Raw genomic sequence first — 26,307 nt, 5'->3', positions numbered from 1 at the left:
TGTGGACTTCAACTCCCAGAATTCCTGAGCTAACATGACTGGAGGAGGAATTCTGGGAGTTGAAGTCCACAAGTCTTAAAGCTGTTGAGTTTGAAGACCCCTAGTTTAGGTAGACCAAAATGACACCCAAATGGGGCTCTGAAAGATTTTCCATTCAATGCATTTTTTAATAGCCAAGGTCAATACAGGTGCCTGCATGAGAGACCCACAGTCCCAGAATCTGCCCATCTTGTTACAGAGAAAGGAAACGATAGACTAGGTTCATTCCATTGTACATCATGGCATGAGTGAATTCATGCAATGTCACAAACTACCATCCGCTGAGTTTACAGTTTACATAAACATGTAAATGTACCATAAACCACTAACCAGCCACATTTCAACTTAGCACAAAGCAGAAATCTCATTTCAGAGGCATTCTCGCACAACAAGCCAATGTTGTTTGTAGATTCTGGTATTGTATAACTGGTATTGTAACTTGCATACCCTGGTTTAGTGAAGCAAAAACTTCTGCCAATTGCAATTGATTAACTAAATCATAAACAAGCCAGGATTAACTTGTTGCACAAGCACAGCTAAAGACTTCATTGGGCCCTCTTGCTACATGGATGTATGGCCTGTGGGATGGGGGGGGGGGGGCATTCATTATGGGTGCTCCAAAATGCAATTTAGAAAAAGTGACGTCAATGTTTTCCCCCCCATGGTCATCTGTTAGGCCAGATTGAAAAGATGGATGGAGTAGTATTCCTAAAATCAAAGACTTTTGCAACTGCTAACATGTAAGGATTTCGTTTCTCATTCCAGAAATGCACCGATAAGACGTCAGGCCGTCTCAGAATTAAACCCACCATCTTCTCTTTTGCGGACATTGTATTATTATTATTATTATTATTTTGTACTATAACCGTGCTTTGTATTTCTTTTTTTTTTTACACGCATGGAAGCATGCACACCTCCAACAAGGCCCTGCAAAGCGCGTCGCATTCTTAGCACCGCTCTACACACTGTCCTTCCTTCCAACTCTTTGGGCACCTTTACGCCACACCTTTTCAATAAGCCGCGATCCTCCCTGCGGGAATCCACCGTCCTTTCGTCCCACGCCTTGCAAAAAGCCCCACGCCGTCCCGCCCCACCCACTCCCGGCCGCAATCCTTGCAAAAAGCGCAAAAGCGCCAGCTGCGGAAGCGAAGGGCCGGCGGCGCGTGTGCTTGTGCGCGTGGAGGATCCGGGTTTGCAAGCGCAGCACCGCCGGGTGCATGCGCGCGCGCGCGCGTGTGTGTGTGGATTTAGTTGTGCGACGTCATGTGCCGCGAGAGGTGGTGGCGCTCGCGGAAGGACTCGTTGCAAATGGGACACTTGAGCTTCTCCTCCCGCCGCCTCTTCACCAGCGGCTCCAGCGCGTACTCCTTCTTGTGGTGGGAGCGCATGTGGTACACCAGGTCGGACGTCATGCGGAAAGAGGCGTTGCACTTGGCGCACCAGTTCTGAGCCGGCAGGCAGAGCGAGGTGAAGGAGGGCGGCAGCAGCGTCAGAGCCGAAGGCAGTTGGAGCTGGAGGGGGCCCGCGGCCGCCGCCGCCGCCGCCGCAGCCACGGCCGCCGCCGAGCTCTTGGGCCAGAAGGTGGTGGCGTAGAGGAAGGGACTCTGCTTGGGCAGCCCACCTCCTCCTCCGACTCCTCCGCCCGGCCCGACTCCTCCAGCGGCTCCTTCACTTCCTCCTCCTCCTCCTGCTGTTCCTCCCGCCGCACCTGTCCCGCTGCCGAGCTCTCCAGGCGCCCCGGGCAGCTTGTGCGGCTCCGATGCGTAAAGACGCGCGGCTCCTTCTGCGCCCGGGTGGCAGCCTCCTCCGCCGCCGCCGCCTCCTGCTCCTCCTTCCACCAGTGCGCTCAACTTCTGTCCCAGCACCAGCTGCGCCGAGAAAGTGGAGCGCGCCGGCTGCGAGAAAGCGCTCTTGCGCTCCTCGGGGTTGCCCGCGCCGGAGGCCTGAGAGGAGGGCACGGTGGAGAAGGCGCTGCCCGCGGAGCGGCCGCCCAGCAGCGAGGACAGAGGCGGCTTGTCCGCGGTCGAGGAGGAGCCGGAGCCGCCGCCGCCGCCTGCCGGGGAGCCTTGTTCTTTCTCCTCGTCCCCACCGGCTGTGTTGTCCACGCCGCGCGAGGCTTTCTTCACCTCCACGAAGGCGCTTCTCTTGGCGTCGCCGGTGTCCGGGCTGGGCGGCCGGTAGAGGCGGCTGGCGTCGTCCAAGCCGTAGTAACTCCCCGCCGGCCGGTATTGCTGTTGCGGGGTGCAGACCAGCTCCTCCTTGGGCGAGGAAGGGATCGGCCTCTCCAAGCGCCCCCTGGGCCCCGACGGGCCTCGCTCTTCGGCCAAGGTGTCTCCTCCTCCGGAGTATTTCCGCTTAGCTTTGCCTCCGGGGCTGGCGTGGCCGTCGAGGCCGGCCGCCGGCTGCTGCTGCTGCTCCCGACTGCCGGGAGACACGCTGCCGCTGCTCGGTCGCGAGTTCTCCAGCTCTCTGGCCAGGTTGTGGAAGTCCGTGGACGGCTTGGTCACGACGCCGTTGCTGTCTTGGCCGCAGTGATAGTGGTGGCGGTGGGTGGGGGGCTGGATCTGGCCACCTCCGGCCGGTTTGCCCTGGAACTTGCTGGCGCCTTCGTGCTCCTTGGGGCTGCTGTTTTTGGGGCTGGGGTCCTGGGCTGGGCTGCTGTCCGCCCCGGGCAGCCTCTTCGGGCAGCGGAACCGCAGGTGCGCCACGTAGGGGAACTCGAATTGGAAACGCTGTCCACAGTCCAGGCAGGTGTGCGGAGACGAAACTGGGGCGGGACAGAAAAGAGAAGAGAAGAGCCTGTTGGTCACTGGTTGAGCTAGACCAGGGGTGTCCAACCTTGGCAACTTTAAGACTTGTGGATTTGAACTCCCAGAATTCCTCAGCCAGCAAAGCTGGCTGAGGAATTCTGGGAGTTGAAGTCCACAAGTCTTAAAGTTGCCAAGGTTGGACACCCTGATAGACCGACTGACCAAGTTGCCAGACACGGAAAACATCGGCAAGGACCGTTGAACACTCCCCGCTGATGGTTGGTCAAGGGGAGCCCAGCTAAAACTACTTTGAAAAATCCATGAGCTACCTGAAAATAGACGCCACTAGAGTTGTGTTTATCAGTTCTGACCTAATGAGTGGTGAGTACTATGCTCTTCTACATCTCTTTTAGCCCCCACTAAATACAAGCCTGTGCAGAAAGGCAACCAAAAAACCTGGCTTGGTTCGTGTAATATAAGTCACAACCATGTTCTGAGCCATAATATACTGCACCCAGACCCATAGTAAACGATGACTCACAATTTACTAACCACAACGGCCAGGTTTACCCATACGCCACCACCCCATACTGTGCTTTACTTCATGCAGGCTTTGGCATTTATTCTATTTATAGCCCACATTTTTTTCAGGAGGAGCTCAAGGCAGAGAACAGAATAAACAGGGCAGTTCACTGTTCATAAAGAAGAAAAAAGTTAAGATTATTTCTACCTCTGAAAATATAAAGTTCACTTTCTCCTGGGATTCAAAATCCCTTTTTGGTTTGATTATTTACATCCCACCTTTATTATTTTTACAAACAAAGGGTTCAAAACTGGCCCAAGATCAACTAGCCGGCTTTCGTGGCTAAGGTAGGACTTGAACTCATGGTCCCTTGCTTTTTCTAGCCTGGTGCCTTAACCACTAGAATCAAACTGGCAACCCCTTTGAGGTTGGTTAACTTGGATCCTGAAATCTGCTGGCAAGTTCATGGCCGAAAAGAGTTGGAGTTCTGTTTTTCTAAGGCCCAACTACTTACTACCGCTCTCTCTGGACCAGTAAGAGCAAACGTCCATGCAGCTTATTCAGGTCAGAGGTCAGGATGTCCATGGAAAGGGATTCCAGGCCAAAACCCCCCTTAAAGCACCAAGTAATGTGTTTCTCCATGGTTGATCAAGAGCTGTTAAGTTCTTCGCACCCTAGATGAGCATCACTGACCCCAACCTGTCACTTTCATTCTAGATGCACCCATAAATCTAATTCAAAGAACACCAGGAAGATATTCAGAGAAGCAGCATTCAGGATATTCTGGAGCAAGGGTCTCCAACCTTGGCAACTTTAAGCCTGGAGGACTTCAACTCCCAGAATTCCCCCAGCCAGCGTGCTACTGACTTGGTGACTCTGGGCATCCTAAAACCTGCTGAAGTGAAGTGAAATGCTGGCTGGGGAATTCTGGGAATTGAAGTCCATCCAGCTTAAAACTGCCGAGGTTAAGAAATATTGTGCTAGCTAGATCATTTGCAAGATGTGAACTAGATGAAGGATAGTTTGCTTGGTCAGATAAAGGGGATAAAGTTAGCCACTCCCCTGCCCCCTAAAGCAGGAGCAGAATAAAATTGAGACTTTCCATATGAGCACAGACACACAAGCCACTGTAATTTCAACCCTGGGAACCAACCTTCCTTCCTTCCTTCCTTCCTTCCTTCCTTCCTTCCTTCCTTCCTTCCTTCCTTCCTTCCTTCCTTCCTTCCTTCCTTCCTTCCTTCCTTCCTTCCTTCCTTCTTTCCTCCTCCTCCTCCTCCTCCTCCTCCTCCTCCTCCTCCTCCTCCTCCTCCTCCTCCTCCTCTCTCTCCCCCCTTTTGCTTCTCATCTTCTTCAGCATCTTTGGTTAATTTCTTGATTCAATAGAACATGTTAAACCAGAAAGTAGGCTAATGGGGAATTATTTGTCAATGCAGCCCCGACAGAAAACGACACCAAATGGGACGGTTTATGGGGTTGTTTAAAAATCAGCAAAACGTACATATATAATCAGAATAGAGCTGGAAGGGGACCTTGGAGGTCTTCTAGTCCAACCCTCTGCTCAAGCAAGAGACCCTATACCATTTTAGATAGGTGGTTGTCCAGTATTTTCTTAAAAACCACCAGTGATAGAGCACCTACAACTTCAGAACGCAAGCCGTTCCACGGGTTAATTGTTCTCACACTTAGGAAGTTTCTTCTTAATTTCAGGTTGCTTCTCTCCTTGATTACTTTCCATCCATTGCTTCTTGTCCTGCCTTCAGGTGCTTTGGAAAATAAGTTGACCCCCTCTTCTTTGGGGCAGCCCCTCACATACTGGAACACTGCTATTGTACCCTACGACTATCATTAAGTATTGTACCTTATGACTCTTGACGAATGTATCTTTTCCTTTATGTACCCTGAGAGCATTTGCACCAAGACAAATTTTCTTTGTGTGTCCAATCACACTTGGCCAATAAAGAATTCCTATTCTATTCTATTCTATTCTATTCTATTCTATTCTATTCTATTCTATTCTATTCTATTCTGTCCTATTCTATTCCATTCCATTCCATTCCATCCTATCCTATCCTCTATCCTATCCTATCCTATCCTATCCTATATTCTATCCTATCCTATCCTATATTCTATCCTATCCTATCCTCTATCCTATCCTATCCCCTATCCTATCCTATCCTCTATCCTATCCTATCCTATATCCTATCCTATCCTATATCCTATCCTATCCTATCCTCTATCCTATCCTATCCTATCCTCTATCCTATCCTCTATCCTATCCTATCCCCTATCCTATCCCCTATCCTATCCTATATCCTATCCTATCCTCTATCCTATCCTATCCTATCCTATCCTATATCCTATCCTATCCTCTATCCTATCCTCTATCCTATCCTCTATCCTATCCTCTCCTATCCTATCCTATTCTATTCTAATCATGTCCCCCCTAGTCCTTCTTTTCTCTAGGCTGGCCATACCCAATTCTTGCAGCCATTCTTATGTTTTAGTCTTTGGGCCTTTAGCCATTTTAATTGCTCTTCTTTGCACTTTTTCCAAAAGTCTCAACATCTTTTTTTTTTTTTTTTGTATTGTGACCAAAGCTGGATGTTCCAGGTGTGATCTAACTAAGGATTTTTAAAGCTCTATTAATACTTCAGGCATCTTGCTGGATGACACAGAGAGCCATGATCCTAGCAACAAGCGAACAGTTAGATTGCCTACACTGGGAGGTATTTCCCTCCTCTCCTAAGGGGGCAGGGTGGTAAACCAACGGTTGCTCCCTGGCTTCCTCTCTCTGGGAGGGGTGTGTGTGGAGAGCTGAGCTGAGAAGGGCTAAAAAAAACCACGAAGGCCCCTCAGAGGGGCGAGATCGAATGGTAGAAAAAGCAGATTTACTTCTGCAAGTGGATCCTAACCTCGCGAGTGGATCCCTCGGAAATTGGGACCGCACGTGAGAGCGTGTGGGGGGAGGAGGCTTTCCACAACTCCTGAGTATTTAAACATCTTACCAGATGGCAGCATTTCAGCTAATCCGGCGTTTCAAATGGGATGCTGTGGATTACAGTAATTAAGCATCAATGTGTGTCTGGGATATTCGCTTGACCCGCTCGCTCCTTTGCCAGTCCAGGATGGCAGGGCTGGGGTTTCCCAGAAGGATGGTTACCTCCTCCTCCTCCTCCTCCTCTCGCTTCCTCCTCTCGCTTCCTAAATCCGCTGGGGGGCGGGGGGGGACGCTCTGCGAGAGACCACTACGCCTCCTATGTATTGTCACCTACCCTTCATCTTGCTCTGGGACCTCATGGGGCTCAGCAGCAACAGCTCGGTCAGGTCCTTCCCGTACCACACCAACAACTCCTCATCTTTGGCAATTCTCCGCAGGGAGCGGTAAAACAACTGTCCGTTCTTGATGTAGGCCTCCAGGTTCTGTTCCTCTTTGTCCCGAGCTGATTGGACCAAGCGAAGCCACATCAGGCCTTCGGAGGAGCCGTTGGCCGCTGAGGTATCCACCTAAGGGGGGTGGGGGGGGGGGAGAAGGGAGAGGCGGCGGAGCTTGAGTAGAGGCAGTGGCGGATTAAGGCCCGCTGGTGCCCTAAACACCGACCAATCTTGGTGCCCCTCCTACCTACTGTACAAACCAGAGGTGGTATTCAGCAGGTTCTGACCAGTTCTGGAGAACCGGTAGTGGAAATTTTGAGTAGTTCGGAGAACCGGCAAATCCCACCTCTGACTGGCCCCGCCAACCCCATCTATTCTCTGCCTCCCATTGAGTCCCAGCTGGGTCTTCTTTGGTTGCCCTGCACAGGAGAACGGAGCTGGAAAGCAGGTCAGTTTGTACTATCCTTCCCCTGCCACACCACCAAGCCACACCCACAGAACGGGTAATAAAAAAATTGAATCCCACCACTGGTACAAACGTCTTTGTGGTGTCCCCTTTGGGCCTGGTGCCCTGAGCACGTGCTTAGTCTGGTTCATGGTGAATACACTACTGAGTTAGAGGGACCCACGGCCCAATTATTGAACACCCAGCTTGGACATCCAGGCGGAAGTTGGGCGGGAGTGATAAAGAAAGGAAGAAAACAGCTAACTTTCTGCTTCATTTTGGGATCGTAACCCGTGGCTGTGTTTTGAACAGTCGGGCAAGCTTTCCCCTGACTTTCTGACGGCCCGCCCCCCATAAGTGACAGGCTATATATACAGCTTGGCCGGGATCTGGGGATCCAATGGGGTTGTGTCGTCTCGCTCTCCTAGGGAAGCGGTTGCAACCGCACCTGGATGGCACTTTCCAGCGAGAGAGACGTACATGAAGGTTTGAGATCCCGTACAGGAAAGCGAACTAGGCCAAGCCAAGGAGGTCAACGTAGAGGGAGGGGCCCCTCTCCAAAAATTGGCCGGAAATGCAAGGCGTCGTAATTCAGCCCTGGCCCAGCAAATCCGCCTGTGGCCGGGAGCAGTTTTGAGCCCTTCCCCTCCAGGTCCCTGGAGCTTCCCAACGACTCTTGAGATATTTTGCGCAGCCTTGTTTGGAAGCAGGTTTCTCTACACCCGATTCTAGCTTTTCTTTTAGCGGCTCGAGAAACTAAAGTTCCAGCAGTTAATTAAAAAACAAACGGAGAAAGAAACCTGTTTTTTATTCACTTCGGTTAACGGGGCCCGTCGTTTGAGGGAGGGGAGCGCGTCTCTACCCTCGCCCAAACTTTACACACTGAGCTGCCGGATCCGATTCTCCGGAGCCAAAAAGGGAGGGGGGGAAAGCCCAGCGGGAACGTTAAAGACAGCTGGAGCTGGGGTGCGAGTTCACGTGAGCCGCCCAGAAAACTGGTCCCAGTTTGAGGGCGGCCTAAAACCCGGACGCACCCGGCTTCACCCTTGCACGTTTCTCGTCCCGACTTGGCCGGTGGACGGGTCAGCAGGCGAGCAAGAAGCGGCAGCTGACAAAGAGACAGGCGCAGCCGGATTGCCAAAGCCTCCGGATGCGACGCATCGGACTGTCCGGGGGCAGGTGGCGCCTGGTGTGGAAGGGAGCGAGATCAAGTCCTGTTTCTCTCCGCCTCTCCCCCAGCTTCTAAACCCCGCAGAGAGACAAAGGCTGGGGTGTTTTTTTGGGGAGGGGAGAGAGCTGGAACATTCCCTTAAGCATCTCCTACGATTCCTGCGTTTTGTCCCGCGGGCTCATTTGCGCTTTAAGCGCGAAGGAGCTAAAAATGGACGCTTCCCCTTTCTTTTGCCCTTTCTTTTTTTCGGGAGGCGGGCAATTCCGACAACGCGTCTGCTTCGGAAGATAGCAGAGTATTGAATGAGGCCGTTTGCTGCCTTCAGTGGCAGATTAAGGCTCACTGGTGCCCTAAGCACTGACAAATCTTGGTGCTTCCCCTCCTTTGTACATACTGTACAAACGAAGCCAAGTTTAGGCTACATAAAAGTTTTTGTGGTGCCCCCTTTGGGCTTGGTGCAAAGGTGGTATTCAGCAGGTTCTGACCAGTTCTAGAGAACCGATAGCGGAAATTTTGAGTAGTTCGGAGAACCGGCAAATCCCACCTCTGACTGGCTCCGCCAACCCCATCTATTCTCTGCCTCCTATTGAATCCCAACTGGTCGGCTGGGTCTTCTTTGGTTGCCCTGCACAGGAGAACGGAGCTGGAAAGCAGGTCAGTGGGGTGGGGAGGGAATGGGGACTTTGCAGTAACCTTCACTCAGGAGGGAGGAGGGAAGGGGGATTTTGCAGTAAGCTTTCCCTGCCACGCCCACAGAACCGGTAGTAATAATAATAATAATAATAATCCCACCACTGGCCTGGTGCCCTAAACACGTGTGTTCAGTCTGCTTAATGGTTAATGCACTACTGGCTGCGTTGTCACCACACCTGGGACTAAGCAAACGGGCTGGGTTTCCCAAGCAGACTAGCCTCAACAAAACGCTTCGTCGGTCGTCCGATTGGCTTTCCTTTCCTCCTTACCTGGTTGCTCCTGCCCTCTCGCTCCTGAACTGATTCAGCGGAGTTAAAAAGCAGGCCGGTCCTGGGCAGGCGAGAATCCCGGGCCGCCCCTCGCTCCGATGAGGCCAGACAGGCTGAGTTCTGGCCCGCGGAGAGGACCGATGGGAGGGAAATCGCCTCGCCTCCATTTCAGCCCTGCTAAGTCAGTCTTTCCGGGCCAACGGCGAGGATTTGGCTTCTCTCAGTCCTCCATCCTCCTCCCTCCCCCCCACTTTGCTTGCCCCCCCCCCTTACCCGGAATATATAGGGGACGGTCCTCTTGTCCGTGGACTTGAGCGCCACGAAAGCGATGCTGTCGTAGAGCGAGGTGTGGCTGAGCACGCAGGGACCGAAGATGGCGTTCTCCGGGATGTCGCAGGTGGTGTAGACGCTGGTGAAAATGTCCGTCAGGCATTGCTGGACGGCTTTGGCGTCTCCATCCCAGATGCTCCGGGGCACCCCGCTTTCGTCCATGGCTGGCAACGGGAAAGAAGAGGACGGTGGTGGTCAAGGAAACATTCTCCAAAGAAGAAAGCCGTGGGTCCCGGGGACACCGCCCCCCCCTTCCCAGGGAATGGAGTCCCTTTTGCGTTTTGCGAACCCTTTCCCAAAAGGAACCGGCAGATGAATGAATGAATGAATGAATGAATGAATGAATGAAAGAAAGAAGGAAAGAAAGAAGGAAAGAAAGCTTTATTGGGCAAGGGTGATTGGACACACAAGGAATTTGTCTGGGTGCAAATGCTCTCAGTGTACATAAAAGAAAAGAGACATTCGTCAAGAGTCAAGAATCATCAGGTACAACACTTAATGATAGTCACAGGGTACAAATAAGCAATCAAATCATACTAGGAAACAGTCAATAAAAATCGTAAGGATACAAGCGACAAAATCGATGTCCTGAATTCAATGCAAAACCCATCCCTTTCCCCAAAGTTAAAACCCTCCTAGAAACGGAGACTCCAACTCGGTGGAGGGATCAACGGAGAAGCCTGCGCTCTACTTTTCCTAACTTCCCGTCCCAAAGAAACGCCCGGACGCGGAGGGGGCTGTTTTCCTCTCTCCCAATACACGTGCAAGGCCCGGGAGCGTTTCTCACCTTCAAACCGCCCATAGGAGAAAAAAAAAAAACTTTAGCCGGCATTTGGATTCAGGGCGACGGCAGCGCAGCCCAAGGCCAAACCGATCGCTCTCAACTATTTACTAAGTCTGCGTTACTATTGCTAGTACTATTAATCTTCCCATCCTTCCTTCACCCATCCCTTCCCACTTGTGACAGTATGACTATTTTTTTGTCGCTTGTATCCTTACGATTTATATTGACTGTTTCCTAGTATGATTTGATTACTTATTGTACCCTGTGACTATCATTAAGTGTTGTACCTTATGATTCTTGACTCTTGACAAATGTATCTTTTCTTTTATGGACACTGGGAGCATTTGCACCAAGACAAATTCCTTGTGTGTCCAATCACACTTGGCCAATAAAAAATTCTATTCTATTCTATTCTATTCTACTCTACTCTACTCTACTCTACTCTACTCTACTCTACTCTACTCTACTCTACTCTACTCTACTCTACTCTAAAACCTCCGGCTGAACGGCTTGGTTTCTAACTGGGAAGAGCAAAAACTGCCCGTTTGGGTGCTTCTGGTTGAGCTAACCAAACGGGCATTGCCCTCCCGAAAAAGATGAACCCAACACGAGAGAAAGGAGGGTGGGAGGAAAAACGAGACTTCCTCTAAAACAACGTTGCGGCAAGAGCCTAGGAAGAGGCCAGAGGGCCAAGGAAACCTCTCCGTGGATTTCCCCCTTCATTCTTTCCCGCCTTTTGGGGGAAATTCAGTGCGGAGGAGCAGAAGGGCCGCTTCTCTATTATTCCTAACTGCCCTACTGTCAGCTCGGAACTTCTGGGGAAAATCTCCTTCTCCCCTCCAGCTTCGGCGTTTCGCTCCGGGGGGCTTTGAGCTTGGCAAAATCTCGAGGGTCCCCCTTTTGCCCCCACCCAGGGCTGGCCTGTCCTTCTTTCCTTCCTTCCTTCCTCTTTCCTTCCTTCCTTTCTTTCTCTTTCCTTCCTTCCTTCCTTCCTTCCTTCCTTCCTTCCTTCCTTCCCCTTCCCTTCCCTTCTTTCCTTTCTTTCTCTTTCCTTCCTTCCTTCCTTCCTTTCTTTCTCTTTCCTTCCTTCCTTCTTTCCTTCCTTCCTTCCTTCCTTCCCCGCCCCATGCGGGGCTGGTGACGGACGGGTCGGGCGCCCAAATGGATTTCGAGCGCCTTGTCAATGTCGCTGATTTGATGTCAGCTAACCTTTCAGGGAAGCCGACAAGAGGGAACGTATGTCGGCTCATTACCATAATCCAGCAGTTTCCCTGGGAGACTTTAATTAAAAGCAGCGAGCAGAGGTAATTATTTCTTACCGCGACACGCTTATTTATGGGAGGCGGGCGCCTCGCCCCTTTCCGTCTTTTACGCGGGATCCAGGCAAGGCAAACACGCGGCTGACTAGAACCCGAGTTAGATCAGCGCGTGGAAAACAACCTAATCGCGGCAAGAACTTGGTTTCAAACCCGCCTTTTGACACCATCAACTTAGTAATAACAACAGCTGCATCAGCGACGATGATGATATGATAATAATAACAACAATAATGTACTGCGTTGATGGCTAGGATTCTGGCAGCATCCCGTATCAACCATCAGTACCAGTCAATAATAGTCTATTTGTGATACATTGTTAAATGTTCAGTTGACTTGAGTTTCATGTTTAATGAATATAATAGTAATAGTAATAAATGATGATGATGACGACATCTGGCCACAACACACCTGACATCACTATTATGGAAAAGAAAACAGCCTGATATTGCAACACCCGCTGATGCACGAATTGAAGACAAGCAGCTAGGAAAAAATATATATCAAAATATCGTGATTTGCAACTTGAAGCGACTTATGGAAGGAAGAACTCAACGGTTGTACCAGTAGTAATAAGGAGCTCTTGGAGCAATACCCAAAGGGCTCTTTATTGGATACATGGAAAATTTGAATGTATCAGACTTGAATATCCTGACTTTGCAAAACAAAAAGCAAAACCCACCCTAGTCGGAACTGCCTCTGTACTCAGGCGTTACCTTAACAGCTCTTAGGTCCTTGGTTAAGATTTGAACCGTTAAGTTTTTTTTTTTTTTAAGCAATCCCAGACTGTGAATCGAATGGAAGATTAACCATAATAGTATAGCACCAGCCAAACGGAACAGAAAGAAAGCAATTGTCTCGGACTCATCCTGGTAATTATTTCTTCTTCTTCTTCTTGCATTAATTTCACACGCAGCCTTCTCCCACGTTCCTATCCTTCCTCCCTGGCGATCGCTCGGGACAGGGAAATTTAATTAGCCCTTAAAAGAGGCCTTTCCCCCCCCCCCAGAACCTCAGCTGGCAAATCTCACCCACCCCAGGCCCACCCAAGTAGGAAGAGGAAGAGCCGGGACTCTTCCGGAAGGGGCCGCCCGAAAGCGGCTTTCTCCCGACATTGTGATCCCGGGCAAAGAAAGCGGGTTTCTCTCTCCCCTTTCCAGGCAAACGTTTTGCTTCGCGGGGAGCAGCGGCGGAAAAAAAAAGGGGGGGGGGGACTTTTCTTAAACTCGGATGAGCCGTCAAATGTGGAACCCTTCCGCCTTTTCTCACGCGTCAGGATCGGGCCAGCGGAGCCTTTTATAAATTTAGCCCGAGTCGGCGAGTTGGAAAAAGCAAAAGGCATCCAGCAATAATCATCGAAAGGAAAACAAAAAAACAAAAAAACAGCGATTTGCTGAGAGGAAAATGGTTCGCCCTGGTTTGATGTCCTCGTTATCTTTTTTTTTTTATTTTCGAATCCGGCGTGTTTACAGCTGGGGAAGATTTGGAGGGAGGGAATAATACTATGCCAAAAATAAATAAATTAAATTAAATTAAAATAAATGAACTAAACCAACCGGCCTCATCAGATGCAAGGCGACACCTCTTACCGTTAACAATGGGGCTTTCAAAAAGCAGAAAGTCGCCGCGACTTTTTTTTGGGGGTTGGGGGAACTTTTAACACCAGCGTCGGAAATAAATCGCCCGGCGGAATTAAACGGGGGCGAGGCGGCTTGGGAAGGAAGGAATCCCCGCCGTGCGCACCCTCTCGAGGCCCCGTCCGCACGCACACCTAAACAACCCCGTGGCTCCGGGCTTCCCCTTTTAGAAGAAGGACGCTGGAGGTCGCCGCGTTTACGGCGGGCGGCAGCAGCAGCCGAAGGGAAACCAGGGTGCGCGGATCATCCTCCCGAACAATGCGGTGGGGTCCGTCCTTCAGCCGAGAAGGCGGCGGGCGCGACTCAGAGAGAGGGGCGAAAAGGGAAAGGAAGGAGGAAGAGAAGAGGGAGAAGAAAGGAGAAAGAGAGAGAAAGAGACAGGGAGGGAGGGAGAGAGAAGGAGAGGGAGGGAGAGGGGGGAAAGAGAGAGACGGACCCCTGGTCCTCTCCTACCAATTTCTGTTTGTGAAATCTCTCAGGACCTCAAACCGTACCTCTCCTCGCCCACCCGTTCCTTCCTCTGCACTAGATCAACCACCCGCAATCTTATTTTCCGGGCGCTCCGACCTTTAAAAAAAAAAGCTTAAAAAGAAGACGCCGAAGAGAAGAAAAAGGGGGAAAAAAGAAGGGGAAAATTCAAACCAGCAATTCAACTGGGGCTATTGAAAGCCGCTCGTTCCTTGCTTTATCCATCTAAATACCCACCCGCCCCTCCGGCTTTTGTACGGGTCTATCTGGCAGGGAATTTTTCTCTCTCTGCTACGCCCCGCTGTTCTTTCTTTCTTTCTTTCTTTCTTTCTTTCTTTCTTTCTTTCTTTCTTTCTTTCTTTTCTTTCTTTTTCTTTCTTTCTTTCTTTCTTTCTCTTTCTTTTTCTTTCTTTTTCTTTCTTTCTCTTTCTCTTTTTCTTTCTCTTTCTTTCTCTTTCTTTCTCTTTCTTTCTCTTTCCCGTTGGGGTGCCAGGCGAAAAGGAGCGGTGAACGGGTGGTGGGAACCGAGAGGGGGGGGGGAAAGGAGAAACAATCAAAACGGTCCTTTTGGCTCTGGTCGGCGGCAAACCGTCTTTACTTACCGGGAATACGATCGGGATTATAATCCTAAAGGCAAAGGGACGGCAGGGCGGGGAGGAAAAATATCAATATTGAGAGAAAATATCAAATGCGTCTCAATCCCCAGCAGAAAGTAGCCAAAAAGACGAGAGGAGAGGAGAGGGAGGCGTAGAAGTCCCCGATTTTCTGTTCTTTCTTTCTTTCTTTTTTTCTTTCTTTCTTTCTTTCTTGGGGGTGGGGTGGGGGGGGGAGAGGGGTGGGGGGCAGAGGAAAGCACCCAGGCCTTATTGTATCAGAGCTCCTCCATGGCCGCGGGGAAAGAGGCGGTGGGAGCGCGGCTCGGCTCGGCTCGGCTCGGCTGGGCGCACGAGAGCTGCCAGGCGGGGAGGGAACGGGGAGGGGAGGGGAGGCCGCGGGACGTGGGCAGATGGGCCCGTTGCACTGCCTGCCTGCCGGCCGGGCGCCCTGGTTTTGTCGCCGGCCCAGAATTAGCCCAATGACGCATGGCAGAGCCGCCTCCTCCCCTTTAACGCTTTCCTGCCCGCGGCTCGTCCGCCCGTCCATCCGCCCGCCCGCTCGCCTGGTTGGCTGGCTGGCTGGCCGTCTAGCCCGCGGTGTCGCTCAGGCTGATGCTGGAAGCTGGGGAAGGGGTTGGACAAGTCCTCCCTCCCCCTCCCTCTCCCTCCCCCGTCTCCAAGCTTTTGCGCCTGAGGGCAGGACAAGAAACGACGGATGGAAACTAATCCAGGAGCGAAGCAACTTGGAATTGAGAAGAAACTTCTGAACAGTGAGGACAATTAACCAGTGGAACAGCTTTGCCTTCAGAAATTGTGGTGCTCCATCACAGGAGGCTTAAAAAAAAGAGCCTGGGCTACATTTATCTGGAATAGTAAACTGTTTCCTGCTTGAGCAGAGGGCTGGACTAGAAGATCTCCAAGGTCCCTTTCCAGTTCATTCATTCAATCTATCATTTAAAGCTTTTCGTCTATTCTAAGATGTTCTTTCTTTCTTTCTTTCTTTCTTTCTTTCTTTCTTTCTTTCTTTCTTTCTTTCTTTCTTTCTTTCTTTCTTTCTTTCTTTCTTTCTTTCTTCCTTCCTTCCTTCCTTCCTTTCCTCCTCCTCCTCCTCCTCCTCCTCCTCCTCCTCCTCCTCCTCCTCCTCCTCCTCCTCCTTCTCCTCCTCCTCCTCCTCCTCCTCCTCCTCCTCTCGCCAATGTTCAGCTGGACCTTTTGCGAGAGGCGTTCAATTCTGACCCTTGGAATGACTGGGCGTGGGGTACCCCACCCTCCTTTCCAAGACTTCAGTCGAGCTTGCGCAAGAAAACTTCCTGAGAGATTCCCCCCCCCCCCACCCTTAGTCGCGTGGGCCAGGCTGCCTGCGCCTTCTTCCTCCAGGGAGTTCCGAGGGCGACTGCAGTGCTACATTTCCGCCGGAGGCGAAACCGAGGCCGAAAACAAGGGTTTCGTCCCGTCCATCCACGCAGAATTAGCAGAATCAGCCCATCCCATTGGAGCAATTTCTGGTCCGTAGGTTAGCCTGAAAAGTCGAAAACAACAACCCGATAAACCTTTTTATTGGCAAACTTCCTGAATTGGCCCTAGGAAATCGCCAAGGATCCAGTTCGGTTCCGAGGAGCGTCTCGGTTCTTTCTCTTTGCAGGAAAGCATTTTCTGCTTCCTGAGTCCTCTGTTAAATATTGATTAGGAACCTGGAAGCTAAACCATACGCTGAACGGTTGCAGGAACTGGGCATGGCTAGTCTAGGGAAGAGAAGGACCAGGGGAGACAGGATAGCAGTGGTCCAATATTTGAGGGGCCTCCACAGAGAGAAGGAAGGGGTCCAGCTATTTTCCAAAGCACCCAAAGGCCGGACAAGGAATAATGGATGAAAACTGAACAAGGAGAGATTCAACCTGGAAATAAGGAGAAAATTTCCGAGAAATCAACCCATGGAACAAGAATTGCCTTCAGAAGTTGTGGGAGCTTCATTACTGGAAGCTTCCAAGGAGAGACAGGGCAGCCACTTGTAAGAAATGGTGTAGGATCTCCTGCTTTAGCAGGGGGTTGGACTAGATGACCTACAAGGGTCCCTCCCAACTCTTGTCATCCTGTATTTCTGTAATATTACTGCAGCCATCTCTATTATCCATAATCAAGCCGGAGAAGCAATTTAGGATAGCTGTGAGAAGAGAAGCAATATATGTGGCGGGACATGTAGGCGTTTGCACTCCAGAAGAGAAGCTACAATTCCTAGCCGCCAAAGACACCTCCATCTCGGTTTAGGAAACACCCCCACCCACCCATCTGGACTCCCGGCCTCTAACCACCTCTTGTTTATTTAGCCTGAACCGGGGGATCTGGCAGCCCTGGAGATCTTGAAACAGGCTCACAGCCGCGTTTCCCTGGACTTCCTTCCTAGCCCAGAGGAGAAAAATGTCCAGCATGGCTCCAGACACGAGATTCCTGGCTCAGATTGAGAGCGTTGGAAGGGACCTTGTAGGTCATCTAGTCCAGCCCCCCGCCCAAGCAGGAGTCCCAACACCATTTCTGACTGATGGCAGTCCAGTCTCTTCTTGAAAGCTTCCAGTGATGAAGCTCCCACGACTTCCAAAGGCAACTCCTGTTTCATTGGCTGGGACTGGATCTCTAGGCAGGGTATATTCCAGGGAAGTCAAGGCATTTTGAATGCTCTGGATGAAACTGAGTTGGATTGAGGCCTCGAGAGGAATCTCCTGTTAGGAATGAAGGCTAATAGACGGTGTCTCAGGAGGATGTTGCAGGATCCAATCTGGGTCGGTCTACTGGGACTAAAGGTTTATTTCAGCTGTGGTCCCCAAACTTGGCAACTTGAAGACTTGTGGACTTCAACTCCCAGAATTCCTGAGTTAACATGACTGGAGGAGGAATTCTGGGAGTTGAAGTCCACAAGTCTTCAAGTTGCCACTTTGGAGACCTCTGGTTTATTCTTCTGAGCTTTCCAGCTCTTCTTCCACTTCCCATCGTCAGAGAACTTCTCTCTTACATTCTGGGGAGACACATTCTGGGGAGAGAGAAGTTCTTAAGCAAGGGTCTTCAAACGTGGCAAGTTCGAAGACTTGTGGACTTCAACTCCCAGAATTCCTGAGCTAACATAACTAGAGGAGGAATTCTGGGAGTTGAAGTCCACAAGTTTATGTATTTATTTATTTGATTTGATTTGTCAATTGCTTACAAGATAATGGATATAAGTATAAACATAGTTATGAATACATGGATACATATAAGAAAAATAAAAAGAATCAATAGGACAGGGACAGTAGGCACATTGGTGCGCTTATGCACGCCCCCTACAGACCTCTTAGGAAAGGGGTGAAGTCAATAGTAGACAATCTAAGGTTAAAGTTTTTGGGGTTTGGGGAAGAAACTACAGAGTCAGGTAGAGTGTTTCAGACATTGACCACTCTGTTGCTGAAGTCGTATTTCCTGCAATCAAGTTTGGTGCGGTTAACCTTGAGTTTGTATCTATTGTGTGCTCTTGTGTTGTTATGGTTGAAGCTGAAGTATTCATTGACAGGTAGAACATTGCAATGTATGATTTTCTATACTATATTTAGATCGAACCGAAGGCGGCATAGTTGTAGGTTTTCTAGGTCTAGAATTTCAAGTCTGGTGGCATAAGATATTCTGCAATGAGTAGAGGAATGGAGAACTCTTCTTGTGAAATATTTCTGGACTTAAAGCTGTCAAGTTTGAAGACCCTTGTTCTTCAGGATGGGCTCCATGAGTCCAAAAACTTGGAAAACAAAACACCTGATCCCAGTGACCATCCCAGATTAGATCCTGCAACATTGTTTTTACAGAGGTGCCCAACCTTGGCAACTTTTAAGACTTGTGGAGCTCATCAAATCAGAATAGCCAAGTCTGGTTGGAGAATTCTGAGAGTTGAAGTCCACATGTTTTAAAGTGGTCAAAGTCGGATACCCCCAACAGAAAGAGCTTAAAGTGTTTGTTTGTTTTTTTGGAAGAACTCAAGGACCCACTCCTGGGAGTGAGGTTTACTTATGGGGAAATCTTGGTTGGTTTCCAATCTCCTGGGATGTATAGCATGAATTGAAGGGTAGATGCCAAATCATATCTTTTAAAAAAAACAAAAACCTTCCTCATTCAGTGTGGGATGCCATTGGGGGAATCAAGCCAAACGTGTCGATCAGATACTTAAAAAAAATATTTTAAAGATATTTTAATTTGGTGGGATGGACAGAGCAATGGTAGCTTTGACAACCATTTTCTCCTTGTCCTGTGGTAGTATTCCCTCCCCCCCCTCAAATTAGCAAATCTTCAGGTTCCACAAATGTATCAACAAAGGAGATAAAATCCTTAGGATTTAGCAAGGATTTGAGTTTAGCAAGCCATCGGTGGAGAGAAAGGTGAATCAGAACAGCAATAAATATTTGATATTCTCACACACCCTCGAGGATAGTCGGGTAATATTTAGGTTAGCTTTGCAAAATACACTAATCCAGTGTTTCTCAGCAACTTGAAGATGTGTGGACTTCAACTCCTGGACTTCCCCAGCCAGCCTGAAGTCCATTCTTCTTAAAAAGTGCCAAGGTTGAGAAACACTGCAGTAATCTATGCAAACTCATTTCAGTCTAGTTGCCTTGTAGGAACCCAGCCCCTGTGGTTGGCTTATAAGGCAGAGATTGTGCCAACTGGGAAAAGTTTCTAGTCCAACCTGCTCAAGCAAAAGACCCAGTACCATCCTGGACAAATGGCTGTCTAATCTCTTCTCAAAACTTCCAGCGTTGGAGCACTCACAGGAAGCAAGTTATTCCACTGATTTAATTGTTCTAACTGTCAGGAAATGTCTCCTTAGTTCTAGATTGCTTCTTTCCTTGATTAGTTTCCATCCGTTGCTTCTTGTCCTGCCTTCTGGTGCTTTGGAGAATAGCTTGACCTATTTCGACCAACCGTTGGGGCCTCCCAGCTCCTGCTGGCCTTTGGTGTGTGCGTGTGTGTGTGTGTGTGTGTGTGTGTGTTTGACTGTCTGGTTCCTATGCCACCATCCACTTACTTGGCTTCTTTAGATGTACAGATAATGATGCCCATCCTTCCCTTTCCTTCCTTCCTTCCTTCCTTCCTTCCTTCCTTCCTTCCTTCCTTCCTTCCTTCCTTCCTTCCTTCCTTCCTTCCTTCCTTCCTTCCTTCCTTCCTTCCTCCCTCCCTCCCTCCCTCCCTCCCTCCCTCCCTTCCTTCCTTCCTTCCTTCCTTCCTTCCTTCCTTCCTTCCTTCCTTCCTTCTTCCCTTCCTCCCTTCCTTCCCAACTGATTTCCACCGACTATCTTTTGTGTATTGTTTTTGGCTGCCTCAAATGACCTCTGGGCAAAAAGACAACACAAATGAAATAATTGTGCCAGGTCCTCCCCCTCCTCACCCCTCTTCCTCTTCCTCCTCCTCCTCCTCCTCCTCCTCCTCCTCCTCCTCCTCCTCCTCCTCCTCCTCCTCCTCCTCCTCCTCCTCCTTTTCTTCGACTACTTCTTCTTCTACTACTACTACTTCATCATCATCTCCTCCTCCTCCTCTTCCTCTTCTTCCTCCTCCTCCTCCTCCTCCTTTTCTTCGACTACTTCTTCTTCTACTACTACTTCTTCATCATCATCATCTCCTCCTCCTCCTCTTCTTCCTCCTCCTCCTCCTCCTCCTCCTTTTCTTCGACTACTTCTTCTTCTTCTACTACTACTTCTTCATCATCATCTCCTCCTCCTCCTCTTCCTCTTCTTCCTCCTCCTCCTCCTCCTCCTCCTCCTCCTTTTCTTTGACTACTTCTTCTTCTACTACTACTTCTTCATCATCATCTCCTCCTCCTCCTCCTCTTCCTCCTCCTCCTCCTCCTCCTTTTCTTCTACTACTTCTTCTTCTACTACTACTTCTTCATCATCATCTCCTCCTCCTCCTCTTCCTCTTCTTCTTCCTCCTCCTCCTCCTCCTCCTTTTCTTTGACTACTTCTTCTACTACTATTTCTTCATCATCATCATCTCCTCCTCCTCCTCTTCCTCCTCTTCCTCCTCCTCCCCTCCCTTTGTTTTTCAAGGAGCAATGCAGCTCAGATGTGAGAAATTAGCACCTTTCACGGATGCTTTCCAGGCCTTCCATTGAATTCAGTCAAAAGACTAAAGTTTTGGGGGTAGAGGGGCTGCTGGAGGAGCATCCTCTGTCCTTTGAGATGGAGCTAGCCATTTGGGTGGAGGGGGGGACAAATTCCCTACCTTCCTTTGCTTCTGGGCTATTGGCTGCTCCTGGGAGGTTGGAGAAGGGACAGTGTAACAAAACCTAATACAGTAAGGCCTTCTTAGAGGCCCGCTGGCCAGTGGACTTCATGAGCTGATTTAATCAATGTGCCTTTGTTAGCATGATATGAAAACGGTTCGCCATAGCCAAGTCTAGCTTATGGTTTGGGACTTGGTGGTGATCTCACAAACCATCAGACAAACCCCTGCTTGAAAGATACAGTGCTTAATTTGTGGGAATCCTTCGGTGTTGCAGACTTCTTCATCCATTCTCTTTTAATCCGCTCAATGCTTTACTTAAAATTGAATAACATCAAAGGAGTGGATTAGGCAGGATCTAAAACTCAGCTTCTTTGGAAATGTTAAAATTAGGAATGAGTAAGAAACTGAAAACCAGGAGCACCGATATAGAGCCCCTGCCCAATTCCTCCAGTCTTTTTAGGAATATCTTGCCAGCTTTCATTACAGTATCAATCCACGTAGTCCTGGCAACTAGCAATAGGCAGGGCTTAGGTTAGTATTTGTCAATGTTGGCAACTTTAAGATGAGTGGACTTCAACTCCCAGAATTCTCCAGCTAGCATGAAGACCAGCCATCTTAAAGTTTGGAATGTAAGCTCCAGGTGTATGGCAGACTTTATAACAAACAGGCCTTTTCTTTCAGCTGCTCTATATCTTTAGCTCTTTTCCTTGGAAGACTAAAAGCAGAGATGGTATTCAGCAGGTTCTGACCAGTTTTGGAGAACCGGTAGCGGAAATTTTGAGTAGTTTGGAGAACCGGTAAATCCCATCTCTGACTGGCCCCGCTAACCCCATCTATTCTCTGCCTCCCGAGTCCCAACTGATCAACTGGGTCTTCTTTGGTTGCCCTGCACAGGAGAATGGAGCTGGAAAGCAGGTTAGTGGGGTGAGGAGGGAATGGGGATTTTGCAGTATCCTTCCCCTGCCATGCCCACCAAGCCATTTTAAATTAATTTTTTTTAATCCCACCACTGACTAAAAGGTTTTGAAAATGGTCATATTACTGACTGGGCTTGGATGTTCACATGACATGAATGACTGAAGGTAATTTTAACCAAACAACCCAGGTTCTTTTGGAAGGATAACATTAACCCTCTGTATTCCCACTTCTACCTGGATTTTGAGATTCACGTGACATTAATCTTGTTGTTGGCCAGTTGAAATGTGTTGTTCAATACTCTGAGTCCTTGACTTATGTCTACAATCGAGCCCCAAATTTCTGTTGCTAAGTGAGACAGTTCTTAAGCCAATTTTGCCCCATTTTATGGCCTTTCTTGCCACCGTTGTTAAATGAATCACCGCACTTGTTAAGTTAGTAGCATGGACATTAAGTGAATCTGGCTTCCCCATTGACTTTGCTTGTCAGAAGGTCCCAAAAATGATCACACGACCCCCACAAGACGTTGCAACTGTCGTAACTACATGCCAGTTGCCAAGCATTCAAATGTTGGTCATGTTGTCAACTCATAAAACATTCCTATGCTTGTTTTAGTAGTTGCCATAAAAAGTGGGGGTAAGGAAGGAGCAGAGCAGCAGTTTGAAAGTGAAAGTACATTCCAATTCTTATCTTTAAAAGATTGTAACTAAAATACCAGAGCTTTTGCCCTTGAATATATTTAATTGGAGAACATGAATGATGACACCTAGCCTGTGAATGGGCTCAATTGGAGAATCTGGTTTATGAGACACCCAGGGGGGAAACAGGGTCAAAGGGGACTGTAAATTACATATGCCAGAGTAGGCTTCATACAGGGCAGTGCCAGTAGGTCGCCTCTAATGAATCCTTTGAAGTTTTTTGAAGTTTGGCTCAAGAATCATGATTTAATTAGGGTGATTGCTGGAATCCTGACACACGTGACCACAGTTTGTAAGTGTGAAAAACAATTATAAGTCACTTATATCCCACCTCTGACTGGAGATTTTGCAGTATCCTTCCCCTGCCATGCCCACCAACTCACGCCCACAGAACCGGTAGTAAAAAATTTTGAATCCCACCAATGATATTTTTTAAACATTTTTGCTAATTTCACTGGTGGTAAGTGCCACTTATAAAACATTTTATACAGATTTTCTTTATAAGTGGTTGCCATCCTCAATTTATAGTTTCTTTGCCAGTTATCTAGTTCTACATTATATCTAATTTTTTTTTTGCCCTTACTATCATTGTCTCTATCACCTGTTCGATTCAATTCAATTCAACTTTATTGTCATTGCCATGGATACAGGCAACGAAATGCAGTTAGCATCCAACCAGAAGTGCACAACAACAGTAAAATATAAATATATGTATGCAAATATGCAAGGCATCTATGAATATGAAAAACACAACAAAATGTATGTACACGAGCACACAAAGATAGGTATGACTGCACATATATGAACATATACAACTGTACAAAATGTTTATGGACACGTTGAATATAAATACAAATGCACAGAGAATTATACAAAATACATCATATGTTATCAAGGGAAGCATCAGCATATGTGTGTGGGGACAAACGAGCTGAGGAGTTCAACAAGGAAACCACTGTGTGGTAAAAACTGTTCCCTAGCCTGCTGGTCTTAGACTGCAGGGACCTGAACCTCCTCCCTGATGGACGAAGAGTAAACAGTTTGTGGGCTAGATGGAAGGGGTCCTTAACGATGCTGTGGGCTTTACACAGACATCGTTTCCTCTGTATGTCCACAATGGACATACTGTTCATCTCCCCCCCCCCAAAATACAAGTATTCCTCCCCGCCCATTTCTTGGAAGTGAAGCTGCTGAAATTAGCAGATTTCTCTTTCTATCCTCCTTCCTATATATCTCCAATTTAAAAAAATTACACTCACCCAGAAATTGAACTTCTTTATTTCAATAGAGTATAAAATACGTAATGAAGGATACATACATTTTTAAAGGCTCCATACCAAACTGAGTAATGCAAGAAATTATTTACAAATACATGCTTGATGCAACATACTTGAAGGACTTTATAAGGCCAGCTACGGTTTCCCCGAAAGTGTCAATTCAAACCTGTTCAAATCTGGAACCATATAATCTGAGAGACAAAATGTGAATTGTAATCTCAGTTTTATCGGAAGAATAATAAGACCTCTACAGAAGAAGAGGTGATTATGAAAATACGTGAATGTGCAGAAATGAATAGATTAACATTGGAAATTAAAGAATGAGAAGATACAGAATATTATATGAAATGGGATGTATTTTATAAATGGTTGGCCAACAAAGAAATTGAATGAATAAGAGGTAATGAGAATACTATAATGATAAGAGAAAAAAAGATGAAACTTTTAATAGGAATGTAACTTTAATGATATATATTATAATATGAAATGTATATTAAATATGAATATGTGCACAAGATATATGTACCCAGTTAATACTCCATTGAATTGAAAGATGTTCATTTTGTAAAAGAAAATTTAAAAAAAAAATTAAAAAAATATCAGTTTTATCTACAAAGTGCTTGTAAGGAAGCCACAGATCAAGAGCCAGTACCACGGAGAGCTCCTGCTTATTTGTGCCAAGGATTAAAGTTATGGAAAGGAAGGATGGAGGGGAAAAAAAGAGAAAATGTAGGCTGGAGAAGACTCAACAGTTTCTGTAATATTCATTGAGCTATGCAGAGGGAAGCAGAGAAACAGTTATGGCAGGCTACCAAAGTAAAAAAGTAACTAGGAAAAAATAGCATTGGGTAGGAGAAGTTATATAGGAGAATAGGCAGAGCTGGGGAGTGGGGCGGAGTTAAATGTGTCCAAAACCGTGGGTCAGAGGTCAGCAACTTTAAACACTCAAAGAGCCACAAAAGTCCTAACTGGAAGTCCCTTGTGTCAGAGTATATTCATGAACTGGAATAGAGCATGGTAACAAGGCCAGCCACAATGAATAGGCATAGCAACTAAGTCAGCCAATGAGGACTGTTTGGAAAGTGGAACTAGAAGTAGCTTAGATGTGGCTCTATATTAAGTTCTGCCATTCTGAAGCTATGTTAAGCTCTGAGTCTGTCTATTGAAAATGAAACTGCTTCTCTCCTCTGCTGTGTGTCTTGCTTGCCTGCTGAACTAAAGTGAAACTGATGTCTCTTTCTGAGCTCTTGAGATGCTGTTCTGTTCTGAACCTGTAACATGTCTGCTTCTCTTTGAGTTTGTTCCATGTTGGAAAAATCGACAACTGGTATTGTAAAATTTACTTTATATGTTTATAAAGAAGTTAAATGAAGCCTCAGTCATCTGTGTTTATTTTTCTGGCACTGAATTTACACTGCAATACTCTGAACACCTTGTTCAATTCAGGAGCTGACTGGAAGTCCAGTCCCCCCACCATAGAGTCTCCCCCCCCCCCCAACAACCAGAAGCTCCTCTCAAAATTGTGGCACGACTGGCGACAGGGAGCCTCAGCAGAGGGATGAAAGAGCCACATGAAACTCCAGAGCCACGGGTTGCCGACCTTTGCCCTGGGTGAAGAGCCAGGTTTTTAACACCCTTTGAAACACTCGCATTCAGCTCCCCCTGAGCCCCTCTGAAATTCTCAAGGTCCATGCAGGGTTGAAGATGATGTATTAGCGGACCGGTGGCTAATATCAGTGATGGGATTTAAAAAAAATTGCCACCAGTTCTGTGGCCATGGCTTGGTGTGCATGGTGTGGCTTGGTGAGTGTGGCTTGGTGGAAGTGGCAGGGAAAGGATACTGCAAAATCCCTATTCCCACCCCACCCCACTAACCTGCTTTCCAGCTCCGTTCTCCTGTGCAGGGTAACCAAAGGAGACCCAGCTGATCAGCTGGGACTCAGGAGGCAGAGAAGAGATGGGGGCAGAGCAAGTCAGAGGTGGTTTTTGCCGGTTCTCCGAATTACTCAAAATTTCCACCACTGCTTCTCCAGAACTGGTCAGAACCAGCTGAATACCACCTCTGGCTCATACTGGAAGATCAAGGCTGGCTCTGCAAGCTTGCACTGTCTCTCTTCTTATCAAAATAAGAAAAAAACACAAGTGTTTGGATCATAGGTTTACCTAAGCGCATATGTGTTTATCAATCATGTATCTGGAAGTTCATCCAAGGAATCAAAATATTGCTTGGGAATTAGAGAAAGCAGGAGTGGAGAGGAGGAGGAGGAGGAAAAATATTCTGCCTCGGTGGAGTTGGTTTATACAGATGGTCCTCAATCTACGGCCGTAACGGAGCCCCAAATTTATGTCACGAAGTGAGAAATTTGCGAAGTGAGTTTTGCCCCATTTTGTGATTTTTCGTGCCATTGTGGTTAAGTGAAGCTTTGTGAAGTAACATGGTTGTTAAGTGAATCTGGCTTTCCCCCTTGACTCGGCTTGTCAAAGGGGATCACGTGGCCCCAGGGACACTGAAACCATCATAACTGTGAGTCGGTTGTCAAGCATCCGAGTGTCAAATCATGTGAGTGGGGGTTTGCTGCAATGGTCTTAACTGTGAAAAATGGTCCTAAGTCACTTTTTTCACTGCTGTTGTAGCTTCAAATGGTCCCTAAGTGTTGCTAGTCGAGGACTACCTGTACTTCGGTTAAGTTCCTGGCTTACAAATTCACAGGAATGAAAAGTGCGTAGAGTCAAGGCTGTGGTTTTCCCAGTTGCAATGTATGCAACTAAGGCAGAATATCAGCAGATAGCCAG

At 48.0% G+C, this 26,307-nt stretch overlaps 1 protein-coding gene across 3 annotated transcripts; it reads right to left on the bottom strand.

Annotated features, from left to right (window-relative positions):
- Positions 1 to 910: 910 nt before the first annotated feature.
- Positions 911 to 14,613, bottom strand: PRDM8 (PR/SET domain 8). Of its 3 annotated transcripts, XM_026676532.2 has the most exons (4): positions 14,400 to 14,613; positions 9,536 to 9,756; positions 6,585 to 6,816; positions 911 to 2,806 (listed from the first exon to the last, which is right to left on the bottom strand). In XM_026676532.2, exons 2-4 carry the CDS (start codon positions 9,752 to 9,754, stop codon positions 1,287 to 1,289), a joined length of 1,971 nt encoding a protein of 656 aa, XP_026532317.1. In that variant the 5' UTR covers positions 9,755 to 9,756; positions 14,400 to 14,613; the 3' UTR covers positions 911 to 1,286. The 3 variants fall into 3 exon arrangements, with proteins under 3 accessions (XP_026532317.1, XP_087818883.1, XP_087818882.1); XM_087962757.1 differs by lacking the exons at positions 9,536 to 9,756; positions 14,400 to 14,613 and adding an exon at positions 9,263 to 9,502; XM_087962756.1 differs by lacking the exons at positions 9,536 to 9,756; positions 14,400 to 14,613 and adding an exon at positions 8,174 to 8,550.
- Positions 14,614 to 26,307: the final 11,694 nt, after the last annotated feature.

The sequence above is a fragment of the Notechis scutatus genome, chromosome 4 (genome assembly GCF_049901735.1).
Source record: "Notechis scutatus isolate UNSWTSFEM ecotype Mainland chromosome 4, rNotScu1.2, whole genome shotgun sequence".
Taxonomy (NCBI): Eukaryota; Metazoa; Chordata; class Lepidosauria; order Squamata; family Elapidae; genus Notechis; species Notechis scutatus.
The sequence above is the reverse complement of the archived record's forward strand: the minus strand, read 5'-3'. Positions and strand labels throughout refer to the sequence as shown.

What these genes read in the sequence shown, in the direction of transcription:
- PRDM8 (XM_026676532.2), bottom strand. Translation starts at nt 9,754, where the DNA reads ATGGACGAAAGCGGGGTGCCCCGGAGCATCTGGGATGGAGACGCCAAA. An exon ending in CCGTCCCCTATATATTCCGG is followed by an intron (nt 6,817 to 9,535) that starts GTAAGGGGGGGG and finishes CACCCCCCTTAG; the next exon opens with GTGGATACCTCAGCGGCCAA. An exon ending in GTCCCAGAGCAAGATGAAGG is followed by an intron (nt 2,807 to 6,584) that starts GTAGGTGACAAT and finishes GTCCCGCCCCAG; the next exon opens with TTTCGTCTCCGCACACCTGC.